At 37.4% G+C, this 26,204-nt stretch overlaps 3 protein-coding genes across 5 annotated transcripts in view; 2 read left to right on the top strand and 1 right to left on the bottom strand.

The window, feature by feature from the left end:
• LOC6034233 (ecdysone receptor) overlaps positions 1 to 26,204 on the top strand; it is a 443,529-nt gene that overhangs the window by 131,825 nt on the left and 285,500 nt on the right. The gene's annotated exons all lie outside the window — the stretch shown is intronic.
• LOC119766915 lies at positions 3,026 to 4,381 on the top strand. The gene is made up of 2 exons (XM_038253387.1): positions 3,026 to 3,210; positions 3,275 to 4,381. The coding sequence occupies exon 2, from the start codon at positions 3,281 to 3,283 to the stop codon at positions 4,160 to 4,162; it is 882 nt and encodes a 293-aa protein (XP_038109315.1). The 5' UTR covers positions 3,026 to 3,210; positions 3,275 to 3,280; the 3' UTR covers positions 4,163 to 4,381.
• Positions 23,696 to 26,161, bottom strand: LOC6034237 (protein transport protein Sec61 subunit alpha). The gene is made up of 3 exons (XM_001844532.2): positions 25,849 to 26,161; positions 24,861 to 25,771; positions 23,696 to 24,799 (listed from the first exon to the last, which is right to left on the bottom strand). Exons 1-3 carry the CDS (start codon positions 25,853 to 25,855, stop codon positions 24,287 to 24,289), a joined length of 1,431 nt encoding a protein of 476 aa, XP_001844584.2. The 5' UTR covers positions 25,856 to 26,161; the 3' UTR covers positions 23,696 to 24,286.

Below are 26,204 nucleotides of genomic sequence, written 5' to 3'. Positions count from 1 at the left end.
TTTTGATTTAATTTAACAAAAACCCGTACAATTTTTAATGTTTTATTGAAAACAAAAACAAAGATTTTTGGTGAGATTTATACATTTTTGTTGGCCCTCAAAAAGTTTGAGCCAAATCAAGAATACATACAAAATCTACTACCGGAATTCAGGAAGCATTGCTCACCTGAACTCTCAAGTACGCGTTTCCAGGTTTCCATACATTTTTTTCTCATTTTCTCGAACTTGAATGTTTAGGAGTTAATGATGGTTACGGTGTTCGCTTTGTAAGCGAATGGTCCTGGGTTCGATTCCCATCTGCTCCCAACGAGAATGTATAGGAAATATTAATCTTGAAACTCTGAACATGAACAAAAAATCAAAGCCACGCTCAAGTCGGGGTTCGATCACGGATACGTCACGACTGTCATCCACATACAAAGCGAGTGAAGTCAAAATCGAACCAAGATCGAACCAAGTTTTTGCAGCGAGGTTTTTGAAAATGTTGTATGCACATGCATTGCAAAAATAAAAACATTTTTTTAATCACCAAGTTTTTTTTCCAAGCAATTTACATTTAATTTCAGATTTGCAGAGTTTTTTTTTTGAAAAGGACCAATAAACTATTGTCTTTCATTTGTTTATAGGACCTTATAAAAAAACTCTAGATTTGAACTTTAATTAATATTCAAATAACTTGTAGCAAAATTAGAATTCTAAATTTTAGTAGGGGAAAATGCTAAATTCAATGTTTCAAAATTTTATCAGCGTTTGTTAAATTCGATTCTAACCAAAATTTTAAATGAAACAACCTGGTTTGAAGGCCTAGCAAATCACATTTTAGAACAGGATGCAATGAATAATCATCGAAATATGTTGATCAAACTCGTGATTGAATTATGTTTAAATGTTAAATTAACTGAGTATTCTTAAAATGTAATTGAATATAAACCAACAGTCAGGTGAGTCAGGTAGAATCTTACCTTGCTAATTTTGTTTCAAGGAAACTGAATATATTTGATTTTTAGTTTAATGTTACGTGTTGTTCTAGTACAACTTTGTTCATCGGTCTTATAAATAATAAATGAGGAAATCTGTACGTAATACTTGTCATTTGTTTAAATATATAAGCAAAAGATGATGAAAACTAAAAATTTATAAATTTGAAGATAAAAGTTTATTAATTTGTTTCATACAACTTTTTCAAAAACCCCACGTAAACAACATTGACAGCGCCTCTGGCGGTGACTTCGGGAAAGTGCATGCCTGTCAGATCCCTGGGTTCGATCCCCCGTCCTTTGGATTGGTCAGCAAAAATGCTAACCACTAGGCCATCGCGACTTGGTCAGCTATGACTGAAATTAGGAACACTGTTACCACCATCAACTATATACGCGCTGAGTCCTTGTCCATTTGACAAGGGTTCGGAAGTTCTAAATAACGTTTGAATCCGACTGGTGCAAACGTTCTTCAGGGCGGGGCTTGTCGACAAAGCTGAAGTACCTCGCGCTCGGCTAGCCAGCGTAGAAATGGGTCACCGAAGCTCGGCAGAGCTAACACCTTCCAAATGCCTATGCGAGTTATTTGCATGTATAGAATGTAGATCTAAAAATACATGGAAACAACTCAATTTGTAAGAAGCGGCTGCGTGGTCCCGTTTGGTTGGTTGCACACAGCAACACACATGAATTTTTAGGAGTTAATGAACTGCTCAGGTTTGAAAAATAGCGAAAAGTAATAAAAATATCCAAAAAATAATCCAAACAAAAATTACTGCATTCCTTTTATTGATGAAACAAGTAAAATCCTCAAACTTAAACAAGATTGTAAAAAATAAAAGTTCTACAAAAAATTGCATGGTGAAAATTAAAAAAAAATGTAAAACCGGTTGCTTTAATATTACCTTTCTTGGGATGTAATATTATCTCAATCAATGTAGACTGTAAAAGTGGCATTACTACAGAAAAGTGGCAATTTAAAAAAATTTGGATGGAAAATTACACTTTTTGCCTTTCTTACTAAAGAAAGGTATAGGTTTTACTTTAAGGCTAAAGAAAGGTATAGGTTTTACTTTTTTCCGTGGAGGTCGAGTGATGTTAGTATGTGGTAAAATTTTGCAAAATTTTGTGTCGCGTCGTTCTGAGCTCCCATATATCTGATTTCGATTCTTCTGAATGCAGATGAAAACTAGTGTGCTGAACCTGGGCGAGTTGCGGGCAAATTTCGAAATATCCATCTGTTTTCGGATGCGGCCAGACTTTTCAACAAAATACACAGTTTTCAAATGAAAATATGGTATTTTTTTCATTTTCATATCTTTTATTTATCTCAAAAATTGCATTTTTCGAGCTCTACAACCTCCCAAATTTTCATCCAGATTCATAATATGGTTCTGGAGTTAGAGCCGTTTGATTAACCTCCATAAGAAAAAAAAATCCCTTAAAAAAGGTGAAAGCCCACCTGGTGACCTTCGCCAACATTTTTCATTTCTGATTTTATTCAAAATTTCTTACTACATTCATAGCACAGACCATGAGTGAGAATCTGAAACAAATTCGACATCTATCGGCAATCCCGATCGATTTTTAGAACGATTTACTTTTTGCCTTTCTTACTAAAGAAAGGTATAGGTTTTACTTTAAGGCTGGACGTCATTTTCATCTTCGTAAATAAGACGATACAGCATGGAAACCCAAGTAACCATCCAGCACTAAAACAAGCTGTTGTTAAGCATGAAAAGCGCTTTTACAGCTACGAGCAAAAGCTAACATGTTTTCACATTTGCATTAAATGCGCTTTTACAGACGATTTGCAGCTGAGTTTGGACTTTATGTTGCTGATTTAGTGCTGGGCCCCTACTGTTGTTGATCCACCCCTGTAGAAATGTCAAAATATTTTTTTGACAAACGTCACAAAATTTAGCGCGGCGAGAGTGAGAGAGGCGACAATCGAAAAAAAAGCTGTCTTTCTTTTGCCAATTCTGTTTTCTGGTCTGTTTCGCATTTCCGAGGCATTTTTTTTTGCTAGCTTTCTCCCTCCCACTAACTGCAAACTCTTGCGGCTCAGTGTGTTGCTGCTGTCACGTTTCGTAAGTTGAAGTTTTTTGCTGCTATCTGCTGAGTAACGGTCCTGATCCTTCGTCCTTTACATTACCTTTTAGGCGCTCGTTCATTTGATCCATCCGGGCTCGGTTGGGTTCACTTAGTAGCTAGAGATATTAGTACTTTCACGGTGAGTAATAAATAGATCATTCATTATTTTCAACTATTTACCAAATGAATTGATATTTTTCCAGAAAATCATGTCGGCCAAGAAGAAGGAGCCTACGCCGGAAGAACTTTTTAAAACGATTAGAGAGCAGCAGGCTAATCTTGCTTCCCATTCCGGCGAACCTATTTCGGTGACACAATTGGCTGAAATCGTGTCAAAAACTCTAACAGCTGTGACCGGTTTGGAACCATTGATTAAGACCCACACCAGGATGCTCTCTGAGCTCCACGTAAAAATTGACACGATCGGTGAGAACGTGGACAAACTCATAAAATATTTCGGCAGCGTTGGACCCGGAAGTGCCCACATTACCCCTCAAGCAGAACATCGAGAACCGAAATTCGCGCCGGTTAAATCTCTTGAAGGATTGAAATCCCTCGAATCCAAAAGCGCGGATCCAAAGTTTGTGCAGGAGACTGTGTGGCATTTTTCGCGTTTGCACGGTAAAGATAGATTTGTTGGAAAAGGTTTAGACGTGTGCCATCAAATCGTCAACAGCTTTTTTGATCCCGAGTTTTTGATCAGCTGCTCCTGGACTGGAGGAGGCCGAAATGTGAAGAAGATTCCATTCATGGTGTTTGGGAAAGTGATTGATCTTTTCCTACAAGTCGTGCTCAATTCTGACCCACAATTTTCCATGGATCAATTGAAAGGATTCTTACACCAATGTTTGCGCAATGCAAAGCAGCGCGCTAAGAATTTGGGCGGCAAAAAACCCATGTCCCGGAAGCGGAAACTCCCAGATGGATTACTGGAAACGTCGTCGGAGCAAGGACCGGAGCTCCCAATGGCTGATGAAGAAGGATACGACGAAGTGGACGATGAAGCGGACGACGAAGAAGAAGCATTTGGTCAACAAGACTTAAGCGAACCATCGTTGAAGATAGAGATCCTCGACGAGGAGATCCTTTAGTAGGGCGGCAACAATTAAGTTGTTCTTTTATTATAACTAACCATAAAAACTAATTTTAAGTTGTTGTTTTTTTTATTATTATACGGACCATAAGATCAAACTAGTCAAGATCCATTGCAAGTAATACAGGTTGTATTAAATCTATAAGTAGTTCTATTTGTGGGAATAAAACTCATCAATTCAATTCAGTGCATTTTATTTTAACTCATTCATGACAATAAATCGATCCATTCACGGTAATGAATGAACAAGCGGTACAAAGGTAGTTTCTGATCTCACAGTTACAGCAACTAGTTTACAAAATATATCCTCTAATTTGTACTCCACTTCTGGTTCAAACTTATCAATTGTCTTAGTGCAGTACACGTTAATATAATCTGACGGCAAAGGTTTTTCGAAAACTTTATAAGTATACTTTAATTGTGAACCATAAACAGAATGGTTGTTGGTAGCAAAGTTGATTGATGCAACCTTAAAATCGTTAGTAAGAAACCATTTGTCAGCAAAATGATTAGCTTTTAGGGTGAATCCATCCCTTATAACAATGCACGAAAATTTAGTACAATCATGTTTGAATGGAACTACAACTAGCGGGAACTTAAATATTAAAGGTTTTGTTTTCTGGGCAAGTAACTCTTTCTCGTGAATTCTGTTAATTATCTGGTTAAGGGGTAGCCTACCAGACCGTACCATATTTTTCAACTGGTATAAATGATTTTCAAATGGATAAGACGAATTTTTTGGTAACGGTCCAAACCTTTCTACCTCTTCTGCGACGTGAATCAAGTTGTGTGTGTTACTTGTTATACATTTGAAAAACTTCTTGTAGTTCTTTACATAGTTTTCAAAGAGAGTTTTAGCGACTGGAATAAATGCTTTGTAGTGATCTGACGAGCATATTGTGTTTGCACAAAACAAGCTCAAAAAGTGTTCGTAGTGTTCAGTACTAAGAAACGGTTTAAGAATAGCAATTCCAACATAGTTAAGAAAAGAAGCTAACTCTGTCCCTTTCCAGTGGCATAAATAGTTCAGGCTTCGCATCTGTCTGTGTATTTCTACTGGTAACTTAGTGTAAGCTAAAATTTCATTTAGTTCCTGCAGCGTAATTTGTGTCCATTTTTGCAGGTACATATTGCCATCTTTATACATTGAAAGCAATTTCTTCATTCCTCCCAAATGAAGCAGGTGCAGCGAATCCCCCACAATAATGTCTTCGATCATGTTGATGTTAAGGCGCAACAAAGGGCTCTCCACGTACGTTTGCTTTAACTTGCCAGCTTCTTTGTACTTGTACACTTGATGATGACCATCGTAACATTTGTTACGGTAGCCCTGGTCCGTCCTCTTCGGGGCTTATGCTAGCGGGTAGGTATTAGTTCTCTGTTCCGGGCAGCGTTTTCCAACCGCTGTGCACTTGATGCACGCGTGGAAGGAGTTAAAGTTGACACAACCTGTTTGTAAAAGTATGGTTTAGAAATTAGTTATATAATACTAAGAATTACTTTCTTACCTTTGATAAATGATCTCGCCGGAGAGTCACAAATAAACATTCGAATTTCAACAGAAAGTAAGTGTCCGTTAATCTCGATTCCATTTTGAAAAATTAATTCACATTCTGAAACAAACTGATCCAAAAACTGTTCGATCAGTTTTGGTTTCGTACGACCGCAATAAACACCAATTATCATGGGCTTCATGGTAGGTTCCTCGTGGACGTTGAACAGTATTGGCCAAAGTTGGTCTGTCCCGTTCTTGAAGATGGGAAGGCCATCAATATTGATGTTGATCGAGATGTTCCGAGGATTCGATAGTTTGTTGAACGCAATCCGTAGACTGTGCTCTGAAATATGTTTTTTTAAGTAAATAAAAGTTTTTAACTAAAAATAATGCCAAGTTTTACCCAATCCATGGTGCCAGTACTGGGCACCCTCAATCTGAATCAATTCAGGTTCCTTTCGGGGAGTCCCCAGCAATCGTCGCGGGTCTGTTGATAACGTTCGATCCACCAAACTCAATCGATCTAGTAAGGGCTTCAAGGCAGAGTGGGTGATTTTGTGTTCCAGACTCCAGCGTTGTAGAAAAACCTCCAAACTCTCAGGTTCAGTGTCCTCGATAGTATCTTCCTGGTCAGACCATTCATCTGGACTGTAATCGGCGGAATCGTCCGCAGGCTCCTCGGCATCGTCCGCTGGCTCCTCAGCATCGTCGTCGATGGTTTCGCCGGAGTTTTCAACAAAAAAATCGTCGACTGCGGCGGCGGCGTTCTCAATAAATGCAGATTCCTGAAGCGATTCTTCGTGTTCCTCTGGAGAATCCGGAACCTGGCTGTCTTCGGAATAACGCGTCTTCGATAGATATTGTTGCACTTTCCGTTTAAAGTTGGTACTTTTCACGAATGTTTCCCAGCAACCAGAGTTTTCCATGGTCGAAAAAGTGTGAAAATACTGGAATTGAACAGACAGATTTGCTCGATTTGCTGGATTTTTACGGTTTGACAAGCGAGACAAAGTTGCCAGTTTGTCAAAAATCTATATCGCTAGCAGTGTTTCCAGTTTTTGCAGGTAATCAGCAATAAATCAGCTGAGGGTAATGCAAATCGATTTAGAGCTGATTAGCTAACACTGTGCTGTTATATGACTGATTTGCTTTAGCGTGCTGGTTAATTACAGATTTATTACTAGTCGTTAGTGCTGGATGGTTACTTGGGAACTAATCGGAAAAATCGCCAAAAAATCACACTGCATTGATTTTCGATTTCGGTACCTTTTTCTCTGTCCGTTTTTTACATAACTGTCCAATGTTTATGCAAAAACTTTTGTGACTTAGGACATTCAACCCGCTACAAACAATTTGTTTCCCGTGTGCTCCTAAAATCGCCTTTAAGTAGGCTTCATTTTGTCGTGATTTCGTAAGTTTATTTAACAGAGTTCATTGGATTCCATGATTTTTTTACTGTTTACGTTCCAATGGGTTCGAAAATTCAAAATTGAAAAAAAAAATTTTGACGATTTTAAACATCGAAGCCTATATAAAGGCAGGGTTGGGTCTTTAACGGTTAAGTGTTCTTAACTTGTGATGAGCAGATCTTTAATCTTTTAAACTCATCCGAAAGGTAATTCATTTACCTTTCTAAAAATATATACCGTTTTCAAAAAAAAATCGTGATTTTCCTTAAAACTTTTTAACGATTCCTCGTGAGTTCACAGTATTAGGCTCAAAAATTATATCGTTTTTGGCCAACACATTCTAGTTATTATGTTGCTGTTGTTGTTATAACTAATTTGACAGTTTTATTTTCAATTTGATTGCGTGAAATGACCAATTAAATTGAACAAGGATCGAACACTTACATTTCCATCAATTGAGGCAGACATCGTCCTGTTTATTCAATTAATCCCAGCTCACCCAAAGTGTTATTCCCTCTGAGCAGTGAGATTACAGTTCATAGAATACTGACACGCAATCGCCAACCAAGTCGCCCAGAATCAGACAAAACTTCATGGAAAGCCCAAATCCAACTCAACCCAAACAGAAACCCAAATAAAGACTCGTGCTCGTGAAAAACCGTCGTCCCAAATTAGGCATTCTGGGGCTGCTGCCGAAATAATCGACGCGTCTGCGTCTCGACGACGACGACGAAATCGTGCCAAAAAGCCCGACGTCTGGCGGTACCTTATGCTTCCCTCCCTCCCAAAAGCTTCGTCCTTTCTACCCCCCCAAAAAATGTCCGAGGCTCTCGAAGAAAATCGTAACAGAAAACAGGAAAAATTAATGTCTAACCGGTGAAAACTTGGCAGGGCCGAGGGGTCCCTCGAAGCGGGGGTTGATTGCGTTACGGAGGGGTCCTCCCTTCTTCTTTGGGAGTTCTGCACCCCCGCACTTTATCCGTCTACTAATATCGATCGGCACACATTTCCGAGAACAGCCGTCGGCAAACGTCGTCATTCGCACAGACAACACAAACACACAACATACACGCAAAAGGACATTTTTGCGCGTTGAGGCTGGATGGTGGGCTGAACAGCAGTCCTTCTTTTTGATCCTGTTACGGTGGCAGACCATCGCCGACACAACCGAGATTGGTCGACCGCAAATGTGTCAGTCATGCGATGAATGACAGGAGGGTTTGGGGTGGGGGGATGTCCTTTGGACACGTGGGAAGATGATCCGGTCAGGATTTGATGAAAAGATCAAAGAATGGAATTGGTTTGAGAATATCTTAAGTTTTTATAAAAAAATAGTTCATATGTTTAAAAATGTTAAACAAAAATAAAGAATTTGCTCAACTTTGTAGTTTTGTTTGAATGTGAGCAATATTGATGAAAAAGAGTAAGTATTTAATTTTAATAGAATTTATGTTCCTAGTTGAAGAATTTTTTTATCGATGTTATTTTTATTTTAAGATTACACTCATAAATATGTGGCCCATTTCTATATTAGGAAAATTACACTGGGAGGGTTCATTTTCAGGTTAAAATTTCAAATAATAATGTTTTTTTATTATTTTTTAAACAGTATGCATTCTTGTATATCTATGAAAAAATATTATTAAAAAGCTGAAACAAATCCATCAATTTTCTTGTTTGGACATGGATGGATGGATTAGTTATTAGGGAGCGTTCTTTTATTCAAAAAATCAAATTATTCGCTCTACAGCATTGCCTTGGCGTTCGCGATTGCGAGATTCCTACTCGAAACTAGGTGTCCGAAGGCTTGATTGTTGAGGCAATTGCAAACCTCTTTTTACACCTAAGCTTCCATCCACCCCGGGATTCGAACTGACGACCTTTGGATTGTTAGTCCAACTGCCTACCAGCGACTCCACCGAGGCAGGACCCAGGGAGACGACTCCTGCACCTGGACTGAGCTAACGACCTAACCACTAGGTTAGACCGGGACCAACATTTACTTCCCTGTCCGACGGAAGGCGTGATCAGACAAATCTCGTCTCAAAATTTGCCACCGGGACCTTCTGGGATCAAACCCAGGACGACTGGGTGAGAGGCAACCACGCTTACCCCTACACCACGGTCCCGGCGTTCTTTTATTACGTAACGTAAAAATATGGATTTTTGAACCTCCTTCCCCCCTTCGTAACAAAATTTCCATACAAATTAAAAAAAAAATCACGTTAAAATACAATCCTTTGACAGGTAAGGGAATGTTCTGTAATAACGTAAGGCATTTGGAGGGAGAGGGGTCGAAGGCCATGTTACGCTCCATACATTTTTTTGTAATTTGTAAGTCCAAATTTCTGCGTTACGTAATAAAAGAACGTTTCCTAATAACTAATCCATCCATACATCCATGTCCAAACAAGAAAATTGGTGGATTTTTTTCAGCTTTTAAATTATATTTTTTCATAGATACACGAGAATAGATACTTTTTTAAAAAATAAAACAATATTTTTTTTTTAATTTTAACCTGAAAATGGTTTCAACCCTAAAATGGTGTATTTTTTTAAATATCGCATAAGTACTTTTTGACTCCAACTTCATTTGCAAAAATGGTTTTTGGATTTTTTTTTCGGGGATTTTCATGTTACTTTCCAAAACAATTTTTTAATTCATAAGGCTTATAGAAAAAGTGGTCAAAGAGAAACTTGTAGGAAATTGGACGGGCTTTCTGAAAAAATACACTGAAACAAACATACACGCCTTTTCTATGAGATTTTTCAGTTTTCGTTTGTTAAAAAGTTAAATTTGATGGTGATGTCACGATTTATTTTCGCTCAAAATTTTTGAAGAAATAGCCTAAAATGTTACAAAAAGACTCACGAAAAATGCACGATGGTATGTCTCTCCTAAAAAAAATACAAAAATCATTTACTACAACTGTCTCTTTTTTTTTTTTTTGAAAAGTGGTCTAAACGTCAAAATTTTTTAGAATCGATAGTGGGAATCGATTCCCCAGACAATTTTACATAAAAGTTTCCATTTTGACCATTGTCCTAAGTCCAATCCTTGGGAAGATACAGCGGTTTTAAAAATAAAAATGTTGAAAAATAGGTTTTTTTGATGGTTTTTGGCAATTTCTATACGACAGACTTGGGTTTTCTGTCTCGTAAATATTTTTACCGTAAAATTCGTCCCATTTCCCATAAGTTTGCCTTTGACAATTCTTCAATTGAATGTATGGGCTTACAGATATAAGTTTGATTACGTTGCTCATAACTGTAAATAGAATATTTTTTTCAGTGTGGTAGAAACCTGGATAGTGAATAAGCTTACGTAAATAATAAGACAAAACAAATTGAAAAACTGTCAAAGGCAAACTTATGGGAAATTGGACGAGCTTTCCGGTAAAAATATTTACGAGACAGAAAAACCAAGGATGTCATATAGAAATTGCCAAAAACCACCAAAAAACCTATTTTTTCAACATTTTTATTTTTAAAACCGCTGTATCTTCCCAAGGATTGGACTTAGGACAATGGCCAATATGGAGACTTTTATGTAAAATTGTCTGGGAACTCGATTCCCACTATCGATTCTGAAAAATTTTGAGGTTTAGACCACTTTTCAAAAAAAAAAAACAGTTGTAGTAAAAGATTTTGGTATTTTTTTTAGGAGAGACAAACCATCCTGCATTTTTGTTAGCCTTTTTGTAACATTTTAGGCCATTTCCTCAAAAATTTTGAGCGAAAAAAACCTGGCATCGCCATCAAATTTAACTTTTAAACTTAAAAACTGAAAAATCTCATAGAAGTGGCGTTTCAGTGTATTTTTTTCGGAAAGCCCGTCAAATTTCCTACAAGTTTGTCTTTGACCACTTTTTGATACGATGCAACGGCTTCGAGATACAGCAATATGTAATTAAATTACGAAATACAAAAATATTTAAAACACTTACGCCCTTCTCAAATGTCACTATCGAGTGTAACTGGCTCCATATACACAAATATGGCTTATATAAGCGTAGAATAACATGTCTACAATGTTTCATTGAAATCGGAGAGGGTCGAGAAAAAAGTACTTAAAAAATTCCTGTTTTGGGCTGGAATTGCTCTGTAGTCCATATATAATCTACATCTTTGCCGAAGACAACAAATCGATCAAAAATATCCTTCAAAAGATACAGATTTTTGAATTTTCATGCATGATTTTTGTATGGACAGCTGCCAAATTTGTATGGATTATTATATGGACAAACTAATGATGCAAAATGGCTTCTTTGGGCATACCGAAAGCACCAGAAAAGTTTCAGCCGGATTAAAAAATACAAAAAAAATCGAATGACCGAAATCTCAGAGAATTGCTCCGTTGTGTTTACCAGAGAGAGGATTCTGAGAACGGATCGCATTTCACAGAATCTAGAGGGTAAGAAGGATGCGTTGACATACCGTACCAAACGCTTCGATTTATGATTGCATTGGTGTCTTGTAAACAGTACATTTCACCGAAAAAAAAAATAGAGTAGGAAAATATCATTTTCGTTACACTTAGCCTTTCGACATATTTTTGTCACTGTTGCAGTATTCCGCTATTCAAACAACAATTTCATTACTTTTAAATAGTCGAAATCACTGTAGTGAAGCTGTTATTCAAAATCAAATTGCTGAGAAGCCGATAGTAAAAATGGGCCGAGAAAGGGTATAATTTTTCTTATTTTATATTGAAAATTTGGTTTTGCATTTCAAAATTACTTCTGAAAAATTAAAATGGCATTTTCAATACCTTTTTAAACATTATGAATTTCGTTAGCCAAATCATAAACATAAAATTAAAATTTAAAAGAATCCGCCAATTTCGGGTAGAATTACTCTGCATCAACATTTCTGGTGAACTGAAACTTTATCAAGGCAACTCAAAAAGCTAATTTTCATTCACAGATTAGCACGTGTCCTTGCACTTGAAACATCAAAAGGAAGCCAACTTGCTACACAAAACAACCCTTCAGGTGCATTTCACTTTTACTTTCATCCCCCCTCATTCAGACGACACAATAAAGAGGAAAGTAAATCTTCCCCCATTCCCCCTAACATTTTATTCGCAAAAAGAGTTCATGACCCCTAAATCGGAAGATGACGTAAAAAATCCAACCGGCAGAATCTCCCAGCTCTGACACAGATATTCTCCGGGGTTTTTCGTTGGCATCATTCTGTGGCTTGCGTGAGTTCCAAACGGTTAAGGCCCAGCATCGGCCGGCATTTTAATGGGAACACACAGTTTAGGCCAGACGTTGCTCATGCGCACTTTTTTTTATTTGAGAATCGGGTGAGATCCTTAGGCAGTCGAGTTGGAATTTTTTACTAATTCGTTCTCAGATTTAATTTTTGATAAAGGTTTTTTTATTTTACTTATTAAATTACAAATACTTGGTAAATCTTGATTCTTACCATCTTTGAAATAAGAATATTTAGAATAAAAATTCACAATTTCAATTTCTCTCTAGGTATATTTGTGTGGCAAGCTGATGCAACTTCCCACATTAATGAATAATTGATGACTTCGTAAGAAGCTAGTCAATGGAAAATTCTCGAAAAACAACCAAGAATCGTAGAACTAGAGGAAATGGACAGCGATTCTGATGAAAGTTTGATATACAGTAGAATCTTCCAGAACAGCGCAGATGTGACTTTTTAGAAACTGCAAACCGCTACAATTTCTTAACTAGTTCCTCGGAAGCAAATCGAGGAAGCGACCAACGTCAACGTGACAAACAAATGCATCTCGAGGATGCAACTCGCTCTGGACGACAGAAGCTGCGTTTTTTTTGCATTTTGACTTCGTTAAACTTTCATGATGGAATTGAATCAGGTTCAATGTATTCCGTTAGGCAGCAAACGAAAAAGGAAAAGACAAACGAATGCACTACTGCACTCGACTCGAATCGACCGGGGTGAATAAAATCTGCTGTGGCCTTGAAACCGGGGCAGTTGGTGATTTGGAGAACTGAAGGAGGTTTTTGCTCAAACTTTTTTTAGTGAGCTTTTAAATTTTTTTTTCAAAATTGAAACAGAAACATAATTTTGCATAAGGAATCGAAAAAAGAAATGGGTCTCAAGTTTTTCCAAAATTTACAATTTTCCTTGCCACTTTTAGCGGCATTTTTTTTTATTTGTTGAAATAATTATTGATTTTTTTATATACATTTAGATATTTGAAATATACTATGTTAATTTTAGGCATGTTTACAAAAAATGTTATTGGCTATGCCGTAATATTTATAATTCTTAGAACTTAATTAATTTTAAATTGAATTCGGTTTTATCGGTACATAATCAAGGTAAAATAAGTTCTTTTGCAGTACTTAGCATTATTTTGGAGTCCCTTTCAGCAGTTTGTTGCATCATATTCCAAACTTACGAATTAAGCGAACTTGAAAAAGAGTTGACATTAATTGAAAAATAAAATCATTTTCTGTGATGCTTATTTCCTTAACTGAAAACATAAAAATCAATAAATTTCACTGAGATTGTTATTTTTTCATGAAACATAACATTTTCGCTCCAACATTTTTTTTAAATTTTATTGCTATTAATTTTTATATCTGCACAAATATAATAACTGATTAAAAATTGAAAAAAAAAAATTGTTCAGGTGGTTAACGACAAAATTATCGAGGCTTCATAACGATAACAATAGTTCGATCGTTATCGTCGGGATGGTAACGATAATCTATTTTTATCGTTTTCTTTATTTCGATAATTCTATCGACTTAAATCAACTTAATTCCACCATATCATGTTGAATTTTTAAAACTTTCATCAAGAATATATTTTTTTTATCTAGTAAGTTTCAATCTAAAATATGTACTTAAAATTGATCACAAGATACCATGTTTTTTCAAAAGAACTCAAATTTTCATAATTTGCATTATGGGTATCAAACGAAGCAAAATTTCGTATGCTTTTTAATTTTATATGAGTTTTTTTTGAAAATACTAAAATTTTCACAAAATACCGTATTTTTCGCAAATACTCAAATTTTCAAAATATGCAATATGGATACCAAACGAAATGTAATTTTGTGTGTTTTGTTTTCACTTTATTAGATTTTTGTTGGAAAATACTAACATTTTCACAATTTACCGTATTTCTTCGAAAATAATAAAATTTTTAAAATATGCAATATGGGTATCAAACTAATCGAAATTTTGTATGCTTTTTTCATTTCATTACAGTTTTTTTTTTTTTTTTTTGGAAAAAGCTACAATTTTCACAAATTACCGTATTTTTTTGAAAATACTCAAATTTTCAAAATATGCATTATGGGTATCAAACGAAGCGAAATTTTGTATTCTTTTTCACTTAGCATGCAAAATTTCGCTTCATTGTGTATTTTCAAAAAATACGGTATTTTGTGAATATTTTAAGCATTTTTTCAAAAAAAAAATCTCTCATCAAGTGAAGAAGCATGCAAAATTTCACTTCGTAGGATACCCATATTGCATATTTTGATAATTTGGGTATTTTCGAAAAAAAATACGGAAATTTGTGAAAATTTTAGTATTTTTCAAAAAAAAAAGGTTAAAAAGGCATAAAAGTTTTGCTTCGTTTGATACCCATATTGCATTTTTTGAAAATTGAGTATTTACGAAGAAATACGGTAATTTTTTACGAAGAAATACGGTAATTTTGGTATTTTTCAAAAAAAAACATCTATTGAATTGAAAAAGCAAAGCATTTTTAGAAATTTTTGAGTTTGATGATTTTACTTGTTTCAAGTTATTTTGGCAATAATTAAACATATAAAAAAGAGTTTTTGATTAATATCTTAATATTTCATACTATTAATGACAATAGTATTTTATGCGGCCTAAATGTTAACGTTTTTAGTTTTAAATTAGCAGAAAATAACCTGCTGAACACGGTTAAATAAAAATAAGCACAAAAAGTTTTATAATACTTAAAAAATACCTTTAATGGATTTATAAATGGTTTTTCAACAAATTTGTTTAAAGTCTTATTTTCGAAATTTAAGCATGCGCAAGAACAGAATAAATTTGATGTTCAATAAATAAATAAAATCAAATAAATTTATGCTACACAGAAAAAAATATGTGAATTTACTCGACACGGAAAAAATGTTGTAAAATCATGTTTTACGTATATTTTGTTGCAAATTTACATCAAATTGCATTTAAATTTAAATGTTTAACGACGTGCAAAAGTATTACATCATAAATTATGTAACACTTGGAAATATTTTTTTGTGTGTACTGTTTCATTTTGCCCGGACAAAGTTCAAAATCACTAAATAAAAAATAAATGGCCTTAAGGGTGCCCGAGTAGACGGTAATAACGTGGGTATAACATTTTTTGATATTTGAAAATACTAGGCTAATAACATTTTATGTTATTCATAACAAGATTTGTTATTCGTCGCTATGATTTTTTTGTTATTGGTTATTGTAATAACAGACTAATAACACTTTTAGTTATTCTTCGAACAAATCTTTGTTATTATTTTTTGTTATTTTAACAACTAATCCGATCATCTCAATAACAGTTGGAGTTATTCTTCCATAACAAAAAATGTTATTCAAAAGTTGTTTTGGCTTTCAGCCAATATCAGACCAATAACACATTTTGTTATGATAACATAAACTGTTATTAAACCCTTATGCAAAAATGGATTTTTCAAGAAGATTCCATAACACTTTCTGTTATTTTAACAATATTTGTTATTGAAATGGCATGAATTTTTACCGTCTGCCCGGGTGCACAGCATCCAAGGAAGTTGATGTCTTCTTATTCCAAAATTGACAAATTTACGGACCTAATCCTGCAACAATCTGATTGTAAAAATTGGCATTTTTTTTGTAAATCGCTTAGGAGACAGTATTTTAGGGGATGAATAAAAAATTATATCAATAATTCTCGTAGTTTCGAAAATACTCAAATATCTGTAAAAAAAATCTTGGTGCGAAAGCTCTGGTTCATGTGCAACGCTAATATAAAAAAAAAACTTGTCCATATAACATTTGACTACCTATTCTATGCGATTTTTGGACTCAGTCTAGCTCTTCCAAGACTTTGCTTTACCTAAAAAAAACATTGAAAGTTTTTTTTTTCAACTCACCTTTACCATCCAAAAATGTGTAGGATTTCTTTTCCTCAGACCCAATCCTCAACCGGTGTGAGAAAAGCTTATCGTCCCAGACGCGCAATTTTCTTTTACTTTTTTTTGCATTTTTTTTCATTTTTTTTTGTTGGCACCGTCGTCGTGGAGTGCGTGTGCCCGAAAAAGCGTCTGGTAATATAATATTCCGTGCCCCTGGCCACGGACCTCCCATCTGCTCCCACCCCCTTCAAGGACCCAGTCGCGGTCGAGATCTGCTCCAGACAGATTAGGGTTATGCCGTTTGCTGGGGTGGTATTTTACGTCGCTTGAAGAAAAGAAGGGGGGTTGTGGTCTGAGGGGGGACCAGCTGGCGCGAAAATCAGGCCCAAAAACGGTTCTTTCTTCCCGAGCAGACGGAAATAACCTGGGAATAACATTTTTTGTTATTTGAAAGTACTAGGTCGATAACAATTTATGTTATTTATAACAAGATTTGTTATTCGTCGTTATGATTTTTTTGCTATTGGATTGTTATTGTAATAGCAGACAAATAAAATTTTTAGTTATTCTTCGAACAAATCTTTGTTATTATTTTTTGTTATTTTAACAACTAATCCGATCATCCCGATAACAGTTGGCGGTATTCTTCCATAACAAAAAATGTTATTCCAAAGTTGTTTTGGCTTTCAACCAATATCAGACCAATAACAAATTTTGTTATGATAACATAAACTGTTATTAAACCGTTATGCAAAATTTGATTTCTCAAGAAGATTCCACAACACTTTCTGTTATTTTAACAGCATTTGTTATTGAAATGGTATGAATTTTGTTATTACCGTCTGCCCGGGTTAGCTCGTAGGTACTAAACCGAGAAGGTGGTTGAACTCCAGCCAAAACAGAAAATATTGATTTTGGCGTGGGGACATCTTTGTTTTTTAGTCTTAGTCAAAGTTGCGTTTTTCTTTTTGGGTGAAAGTGAGAGCGTGCGATTAGCTCGTGCTGAAACTAGGGCGTGATTAATGGGAAATTTGACACTTTTTTCTATTGTCGTCTTGTGTGACGAGGGATCTGGAAATGACGTGGCCGTTATTGATTAGAGATTAGGATGAATGGATGAAAACAGAGAAGGGTGAATTTATTATATAAGGGAGAACAAGATGTCAAAATAAAGCGTTGATGGATCCAGTGTATTAATTGATCTTTTTTCCCTCTATTTTCAGGTATGTCACGTGATGAATCTCATCAAACTATTTTTTATGGTCGAATCAGTGTAGACAGTACGTATAAATTGAGCAATTCTCTACGAAATCGGTCTTTTTTCTTCAATTTTAATTTTTGTATTTTTTAATTCGACTGAAACTTTTTTGGTGCCTTCGGTATGCCCAAAGAAGCCATTTTGCATCATTAGTTTGTCCATATAATTTTCCATACAAATTTGACAGCTGTCCATACAAAAATGATGTATGAAAATTCAAAAATCTGTATCTTTTGAAGGAATTTTTTGATCGATTTGGTGTCTTCGGCAAAGTTGTAGGTATGGATACGGACTACACTGGAAAAAATAATACACGGTAAAAAAATTTGGTGATTTTTATTTAACTTTATCACTAAAACTTGATTTACAAAAAACACTATTTTTAATTTTTTTATTTTTGATATGTTTTAGAGGACATAAAATGCCAACTTTTCAGAAATTTCCAGGTTGTGCAAAATCATTGACCGAGTTATGAATTTTTAATCAATACTGATTTTTCAAAAAATCGAAATTTTGGTCGTAAAATTTTCAACTTCATTTTTCGATGTAAAATCAAATTTGCAATCAAAAGTACTTTAGTGAAATTTTGATAAAGTGCACCGTTTTCAAGTTATAGCCATATTTAAGTGACTTTTTGAAAATAGTCGCAGTTTTTATTTTTAAAATTAGTGCACATGTTTGCCCAGTTTTGAAAAAAATATTTTTGAAAAGCTGAGAAAATTCTCTATATTTTGCTTATTCGGACTTTGTTGATACGACCTTTAGTTGCTGAGATATTGCAATGCAAAGGTTTAAAAACAGGAAAATTGATGTTTTCTAAGTTTCACCCAAACAACCCACCATTTTCTATCGTCAATATCTCAGCAACTAATGGTCCGATTTTCAATGTTAATATATGAAACAATTGTGAAATTTTCCGATCTTTTCGAAAAAAATATTTTCAAAATTTTCAAATCAAGACTAACATTTTAAAAGGGCGTAATATTGAATGTTTGGCCTTTTTGAAATGTTAGTATTGATTTGAAAATTTTGAAAATATTTTTTTCGAAAAGATCGGAAAATTTCACAATTGTTTCATATATTAACATTGAAAATCGGACCATTAGTTGCTGAGATATTGACGATAGAAAATGGTGGGTTGTTTGGGTGAAACTTAGAAAACATCAATTTTCCTGTTTTTAAACCTTTGCATTGCAATATCTCAGCAACTAAAGGTCGTATCAACAAAGTCCGAATAAGCAAAATATAGAGAATTTTCTCAGCTTTTCAAAAATATTTTTTCAAAACTGGGCAAACATGTGCACTAATTTTAAAAATAAAAACTGCGACTATTTTCAAAAAGTCACTTAAATATGGCTATAACTTGAAAACGGTGCACTTTATCAAAATTTCACTAAAGTACTTTTGATTGCAAATTTGATTTTACATCGAAAATGAAGTTGAAAAATTTTACGACCAAAATTTCGATTTTTGAAAAATCAGTATTGATTAAAAATTCATAACTCGGTCAATGATTTTTGCACAACCTGGAAATTTCTGAAAAGTTGGCATTTTATGTCCTCTAAAACATATCAAAAAATAAAAAAAATTAAAAATAGTGTTTTTTTGTAAATCAAGTTTTAGTGACAAAAAGTTTAATAAAAAAATCACCAAATTTTTTTTACCGTGTATTATTTTTTTCTAGTGTAGTCCGTATCCATACCTACAACTTTGCCGAAGACACCAAATCGATCAAAAAATTCCTTCAAAAGATACAGATTTTTGAATTTTCATACATCGTTTTTGTATGGACAGCTGCCAAATTTGTATGGAAAATTATATGGACAAACTAATGATGCAAAATGGCTTCTTTGGGCATACCGAAGGCACCAAAAAAGTTTCAGTCGGATTAAAAAATACAAAAAAAATCGAATGACCGAAATCCTAGAGAACTGCTCAATTTATAAAATATTAGCCTAAGGGAGTAAGAGATTCCCAAAAATGTGTCCACGTGGTTTATGGATGGTCCCTAACAAGATTTGTTTGATAACGTATTAGATTTTTTTCTGTTTAGATGTATCTTCTCAAAATTTAACATCTTAAATGTTTACCTTCAATTTGAGGCTATAAATACAAGATATATTTAAAATATGCATGCTTTTGTAATTGGGTACTAAAGCCCTTTGTAAGTTTTTGCGTGCAACGGTAAAAACACGATAAAAAACCATTTCTGATTTTTTTTTTTTTTTCATTTTATTGTGGATTTAGCTCGAAGCTGGATTTTCTGGCATCTTCTCACGGTCATTGGAAACGGTCGTGGATAGATCTAGGGGTTCCTAATTGGAGTGAAAAAAATCAATTTGTAGAAAAATTATGGATTAATATTTTGCTTTTTTATCACTTCTCCGACATCAGGAATAATTGTTTAAACATGCTCGCAATTTTTTTATTTGGTCGGAAAAATATTATTTTTCTTGAAAAAACTTCCATTTTTAATCACATGATCACCCCTAATTCTGGCTCGACGCCGCCATCATGCGACCACGTGCTCCGTTTGTTTGTCAACAAAGCTGCAGCTGAATGGTGAGACGAAGTGAGGGAGGAAGAGATTTTGACATTTTTATGCCCGCATCTGGCCCGCCGCCTATTTGGTCGGTCGTTGAGTCACCGGTCGTTTCCAGCGACCGAGTCCAGCTAGGAACTGATCGTACAATAATGCGAAAAAAAATATGTACAAGACAACATTTTTTTGATGGATCAACTATGGTCCCCTTGGAACGAGCTGTCAAGTAGAACTTTTTCTGTCAAGAAGGGCCGTGAAGTTAATTTTCAAAAATTGAATTAAAAATCCATTTTGAATCCTTTGTTATCGTTCAAAGGGTCATTGTACACAGAAAAATAAGCTTTATCGGTGTGAACAATAATATCACAAAATTAAGTTTAATTTTAGGACATAATTATACAATACTTTTATTGGATCAAAATGTAAGTGGTATTTTTTTAGCAACATGTCTACATAAATAATTTGAACATCTAAAGATAAATATTATTCCACTTAAATCATTAAAAAGTGGTATATTTTAGTTGATTTGCTCCTAATAAAATATCATCGCATAATTGCGTTTTTTGATTGAAACATTTTTTAGGTGCTACGACCAGGTTAGGACCGAGGATCGATCAATCAATACCAGTGTTGGAATTTGAGCGAGAATTGGGAGCAAAGGAGAGAACTTGTAGTACTTTTCTCTTCTCGCTTGCGCTCGCATACTCGTTCGCGTTCTCGCTCTCGCTAGAGCGCCTCGTGCTAGCCGTTCGTCCCAAGCTAGTAACTTGTTTATCAGGCGAACCAGGCGATGGTATTGTACGATCAGTACCTAGCTGGACTCGGTCACTGGAAACGACCGGCGGCTCAGTGACCGACGAAATAGACGGCGGGCCAGATGCGGGCATAAAAATGTCAAAATCTCTTCCCCCCTCACTTCGTCTCACCATCCAGCTGCAGCTTTGTTGACAAACAAACGGAGCACGCGGTTGCATGATGGCGGCATCGAGCCAGAATTAGGGGTGATCATGTGATTAAAAATGAATGTTTTTTCCAGAAAAATAATATTTTTCCGACCGAATAAAAAAATTGCGAGCATGTTCAAACAATTATTCCTGATGTCGGAGAAGTGATAAAAAAGCAAAATGTTAATCCATAATTTTTCTATAAATTGCATTTTTTCACTCCAACTGGGAACCCCTAGGTCTATCCACGACCGTTTCCAATGACCGTGAGAAGATGCCAGAAAATCCAGCTACGAGCTAAATCCACAATATAGAGGTGTAACTTCAATCGCTGATTTGTTTCTGTTCGCTTCTAACACGTTCAACTTCTCACGAACGGGCAATTCTGGCTCGCGAGAAAGCCCGTTCGCGAGCGGAGGAGAGCACGGGCAATCGGTGAGTTTCTCTCGGCAGCTCGAGACTCGCGGCGAGAATACCAACACTGATCAATACACATCAAAAACAACTCCTTACATTCCATTTCCCGGCTTTCTCCTCCGTGGCTCCACCGCCTCGGGAGCCACTGCTTCCTGCGGGTCGAGGGCGATCCTTTGATTTTCCGTCCGAAACTGCGCCCGGCAGTGGTGGGAACTCAGAAGGCGTGAACGCCACCTTCCTTGCAGGCGGTTTCGGTTTCGACGGCTGCTGGCGCCTCCGTGGGCTCCTGGACTTCGCACTCGTCCGTCTTGAGGGGACCCCCACAGTTGTTGCACCTCCCCTTGAGGTGACAGTTCCTGGTTCCATGACCCAGCTGAGTCACGTTCGGCCGCTTGTTCCGGTAGGCCTCCCACCGGATGTGAAATGCTGTCAAGAGCATGAGTTCACTCAGCTGCTTGAGGTTGGTGTACCCCTTGGGGAACGTGACAATGTACGGGGTTTCCTCTGACGAGGCGAACTCTCCCTTTCTCTTGATGGCGTGCACCTCCACAGCATCCAGGTTTTGCGATTCCTTGAAATTCTTCTTGACGAATTCAGGTGAAGCCGGTGGAAGTCCTCTGACGACGACGCGGAGTTGCCGCTCGCTTCGTTTCTCGTGGGTGGAACTCCACTTTGTTCGCAATCAAATGGGCCCGCGCGGTCTCAAAACGCCAACTCTCCTCGGAGATACACAGCAATTTGATCCCAAACGGAGTCAGCTTGTAACTTGGCTTGGTTGTGCACGACAACATTACACTCCTCAGCTTGCCGAAGCTCATATTCTTTACCACCAGAGGAGGTGGTTTCTTGGCCACTGGAACCGGTGGGACGCTTCCTTTCCCGGCTGGGTTGCCATTGTTGTTGTTGTTGTTTTTGTTGTTGCTGAACTTGTTGTTGTTGAGGAGCTATTCCTCGTTGCCATTTCCGACGTCGGCTCCGTCGTCACTTGTCTTCTTCCGCTTCCGCGTTCCGACAACGGGAAGAAAATCGTCGTCGCAGGAATCTTTCACCTCCATCCACAAGCACTTTGCGCGCAGCAACAACAGAGGAAAAACGCGTCCTCCACGTCGAGCTGTCAAACGGGGTTTATGTAGAGACCCTAAATAAGGAGACTAGTCTAAGTTTGCTAAATCGATCTGGCAACGTCTGCTTTGAGCTTGGCAACACTGATAAGTTTTGCAGGGCGTAATCGCAAATGGTCGTTTGGATATGTCAAACTCGTGTCTGTTTGGGTACGTCAATTTAGGATCTTAGGTTTATGTTGATTGAAACATTCTGAATCAAGATTTGAATGTTTTTTTCTAAAACAACAATTGAATATTTTGAGGACAAAAAATGATGTATTTCCAGCAGTTTTGTTCAAAAAAGCTTCGAATTAATGGGTTCAAATTTATTAAAATCAACAAAACCAATAAATGGCCAAAACATAATACACCATTTTATTTATTTAAGTCACTTTTTTTTAAACGATTCTCGATTTACGCAACTTTTTTTAAGTCATGACTTAAAATGAGAATGTCTATGACTTAAATTGAGAATATGACTTAAATTAAGAATGTTTGGGATTTCGTAATATTTCGGAGAATTTTCAAAATGAATCATTTTTATTTAGTTTAGTAATGTTATTAAAACATTTTAGCATGGTTTTGGAACACCTGGGATGTTAAAGTCCACCCGGAACTTCCGGGAATGTTGTGCAAAAGGAGTCCAAAGAAACAAGCCGAAACTTCAAGATTTTGACAACGGATCCTACCCAGACTGCTTCAGTGAGTGTGGTAGGCTACAGTACATTGTTGTAATAACTTATTGGGATGGTCTGGGTCATCCAAGAACTCCCTGGAGTTAAGATCTGTGGGTCTACCACCGTAACGAGCCAGAGGTCGACGGTCGACTTTTGGATCAAAGCATGGAAAAAGCTTAAACTAAACCTAAATTTTTAAGAATTATAAAAACAATTTACAGATGGATTAAAGGACCATTGAAAAAGATCTTTCAAAATGGGTCCGCGGGCCACAAAAAATCATCTCGCGGGCCACGTTTGGCCCGCGGGCCATACTTTGGTCACACCTGTTAGTAATAAACGCTTCTGGCAACCCGTGGCAATTCTCTACCATGGAAATTATTTGTCCAATTTTCAAAGTTTGGAAAAGAAAATTGTAAAGAATTATCTCAGCTATTGAAAAAAAAATATCTCAGCTGGATATTGATTGACACTACTTAAAAACTCTAAAATATTTTTTTTCTATTTTTGTACCTGGAATTAACTTTCTCAAGTTTCTCTTTTCTTTTGCCCTTTTCCCAATTAAAAAAAAGGAAACCCCGTCTCGTTTTGGAAAATTTTCATTTTTCTTTATTGTTCTTTCTCACAGAAAAAAATAAACAAACACAAGATTAATTGGTTGTCTCGCTCATCTCTTATCTAGGTAATAGGAAAAGTCTTAAAATCTCAAATTTTGTTATTTTCTCTTTCCTCATGTGTTTTTTCTTCTTCTTCTTCGTTTGTTTGCTGTCACTATGTTGTGGTTTCTTTTTTTCTTTAATGCACTATCTTGTAAGTTTCGTTCCACGTTAATCCTCTCTCTATTGCTTTTTTAGTTATGGATTTTTGTATATTTTTGTCGATTTTATTCCTCAATTTTTCGATTTTTTAGCTTAACTTTTCTCTCTCGGTTTATTTGGGACTTTCGCCGCCGTAGCACTAACTTTTGTACATTATGAAAAAAGTGTGGGGGGGAAAAAGTTCGCTACCTGCTACGCGTTTTTTTGTTTTTAATGTTATAATTGTTTTGCACACACTATCGCTCGCGCTTTCTCTTTAAACAGAAATATAATAAATTACTGTATGAAAAACTTCGCCTAGCTGCAAATAAAAAAAAATGCACATTCTTGAAGCGATGAAAACTGGTGAAATAAGCTTAGAAGAGAAGCGTTCCCATGCCGCCCATTTCGCTCTGCTCCTTGACGAAGATCTCAAAGTACTGGTAGATGATGGTGACGGCGAGCAGGATACCGGTGCCGGACCCGATCGCGCCCATAAAGTCGGCGATGACGGAGAGGGCGCCGATGCAGAGGCCTCCGAAGGCGGCCGCCGTCGGGATGTACCGGTTGAGCTCGTGGATCATGGAGTTTTCGCGGTGGCCGCGCATGATCATCTGCTGCTCCTTGAGCTGCTTGGCGACGTCCTTGGCGGAGCTGCCGGACACGTCGATCCAGGTCTTGGAGAAGAAGGCGCACGAGCCGAGCATGAAGCAGATGTAGAGCAGGGCGTGGATCGGGTCGGTGGCGATGTGGGAGAGGGATTCCGGCGGGGAGAGATAGTAGCAGAGGCCGCCGATGGGGTAGGCACGGGCGGGGCCACCGCCGCTGACGTCGGCCCAGGTTCCGAGCAGGTTCACGATGAAGTTGCCGTGGAATTTGACCGCCAACATCTGTGGGGGGAGTTGGTGGTTGTAGATTTTTGAAATTGGGTTTCAACTAGCCCGGACTTACCTGAGAAATGACGTAAAGGTTGGAGACCAGGGCGGACTGCAGGATGATCGGGATGTTGCTGGTGTAGAACAGCTTGATCGGGTAGCTGCTGTACTGGCCGCGGTAGCGGGCAGACTTGATCGGTAGGTCCACTCGGAAGCCCTGGAAGTATATGACCACCGCAAACACGAGCACAGTCGCGAGCAGGTTCATCAGGTTGGGCAGATTCTGGCGGTAGAAGGCCTCGCGCAGACCGCGAACCTTGTCCTGGCGGGTGGCCAACAGGTGGAACAGCGCAATCACGGCTCCCTCGAACTCGGTTCCGCGTCCGGTGTTGACGGTGGCCGGCGAGAAGGCCTTCCACACGATGGTTTCGCAAATGTTGGTGGCGATGAAGAGCGAGATTCCGGACCCGAGACCGTAACCCTTCTGGAGCAGTTCGTCGAGCAGCAGCACAATCAACCCGGCCACGAACAGCTGGATGATGATCAGGAGACACACGCCGGCACCAATCTCCGCCGGGTCGCCGTACATTCCGGTCATGACGTAGACAATAGCCTGGCCAATCGTAATGACCATTCCGAACAGTTTCTGCGCTCCGTTGAACAGGGCACGATCCTTCGGAGTGTCACCAACCTCGATAATCTTCGCACCAGCCAGCAGCTGCATAATCAGACCGGAAGTGACGATCGGAGAGATACCCAGCTCCATCAACGTTCCTCGATTCGACGCCAAGATGACACGAATCCAGTAAAACGGATCCGCCGAATCCGAGCTCATGATTCCGAACAACGGGATCTGGCAGCACACCAGGAAAATGAACAACGTGATGGCCGTCCATAGCACCTTCTCCCGGAACTGGATCTTCCGCTCCGGTTTCGCAATCTCCGGCAGGATACTGCAGAATGGTTTGATAATCTCCAGGAATTTGACTGAAAAAAAAAAAAACCCAAAATTAGACCACATTCCCCGCGACACGAAAAAAAACCCCAATTTAGGTCACACTTACTCCCCATTTCGGCCAGAAATGTGCTTCTTCTTCGTCAGCGAGAAAAACGGGAAATTTTCACTTTCCCCCTAACCAAAATCCCTTACTTTTCACCAACTTTCCACTTTTCACCGAATAAAAATTTTCCACGCCTCCACGGCCTTCTTGGACCCGACCACGGATTTTGCCGATGTGTCCGGTGACGGCAACCTTTTCGAAATGAATGAGACTGCTGGCGTGTGTGGCAGGCCGAAAGACTGTCAATGAAGAAAGTCCGGAGGAGCTGCGGCGGCTACACGTAAACAGCCCAACGGTGATGTGTTGGAGGTCCGCCAACTGTTCGACGGCTGTCAGCGGTGACGGATCGGATGCGGTGA

This window comes from Culex quinquefasciatus, chromosome 2, assembly GCF_015732765.1.
Source record: "Culex quinquefasciatus strain JHB chromosome 2, VPISU_Cqui_1.0_pri_paternal, whole genome shotgun sequence".
NCBI lineage: Eukaryota > Metazoa > Arthropoda > Insecta > Diptera > Culicidae > Culex > Culex quinquefasciatus.
This window is presented reverse-complemented; position numbering and strand designations above follow the sequence as displayed.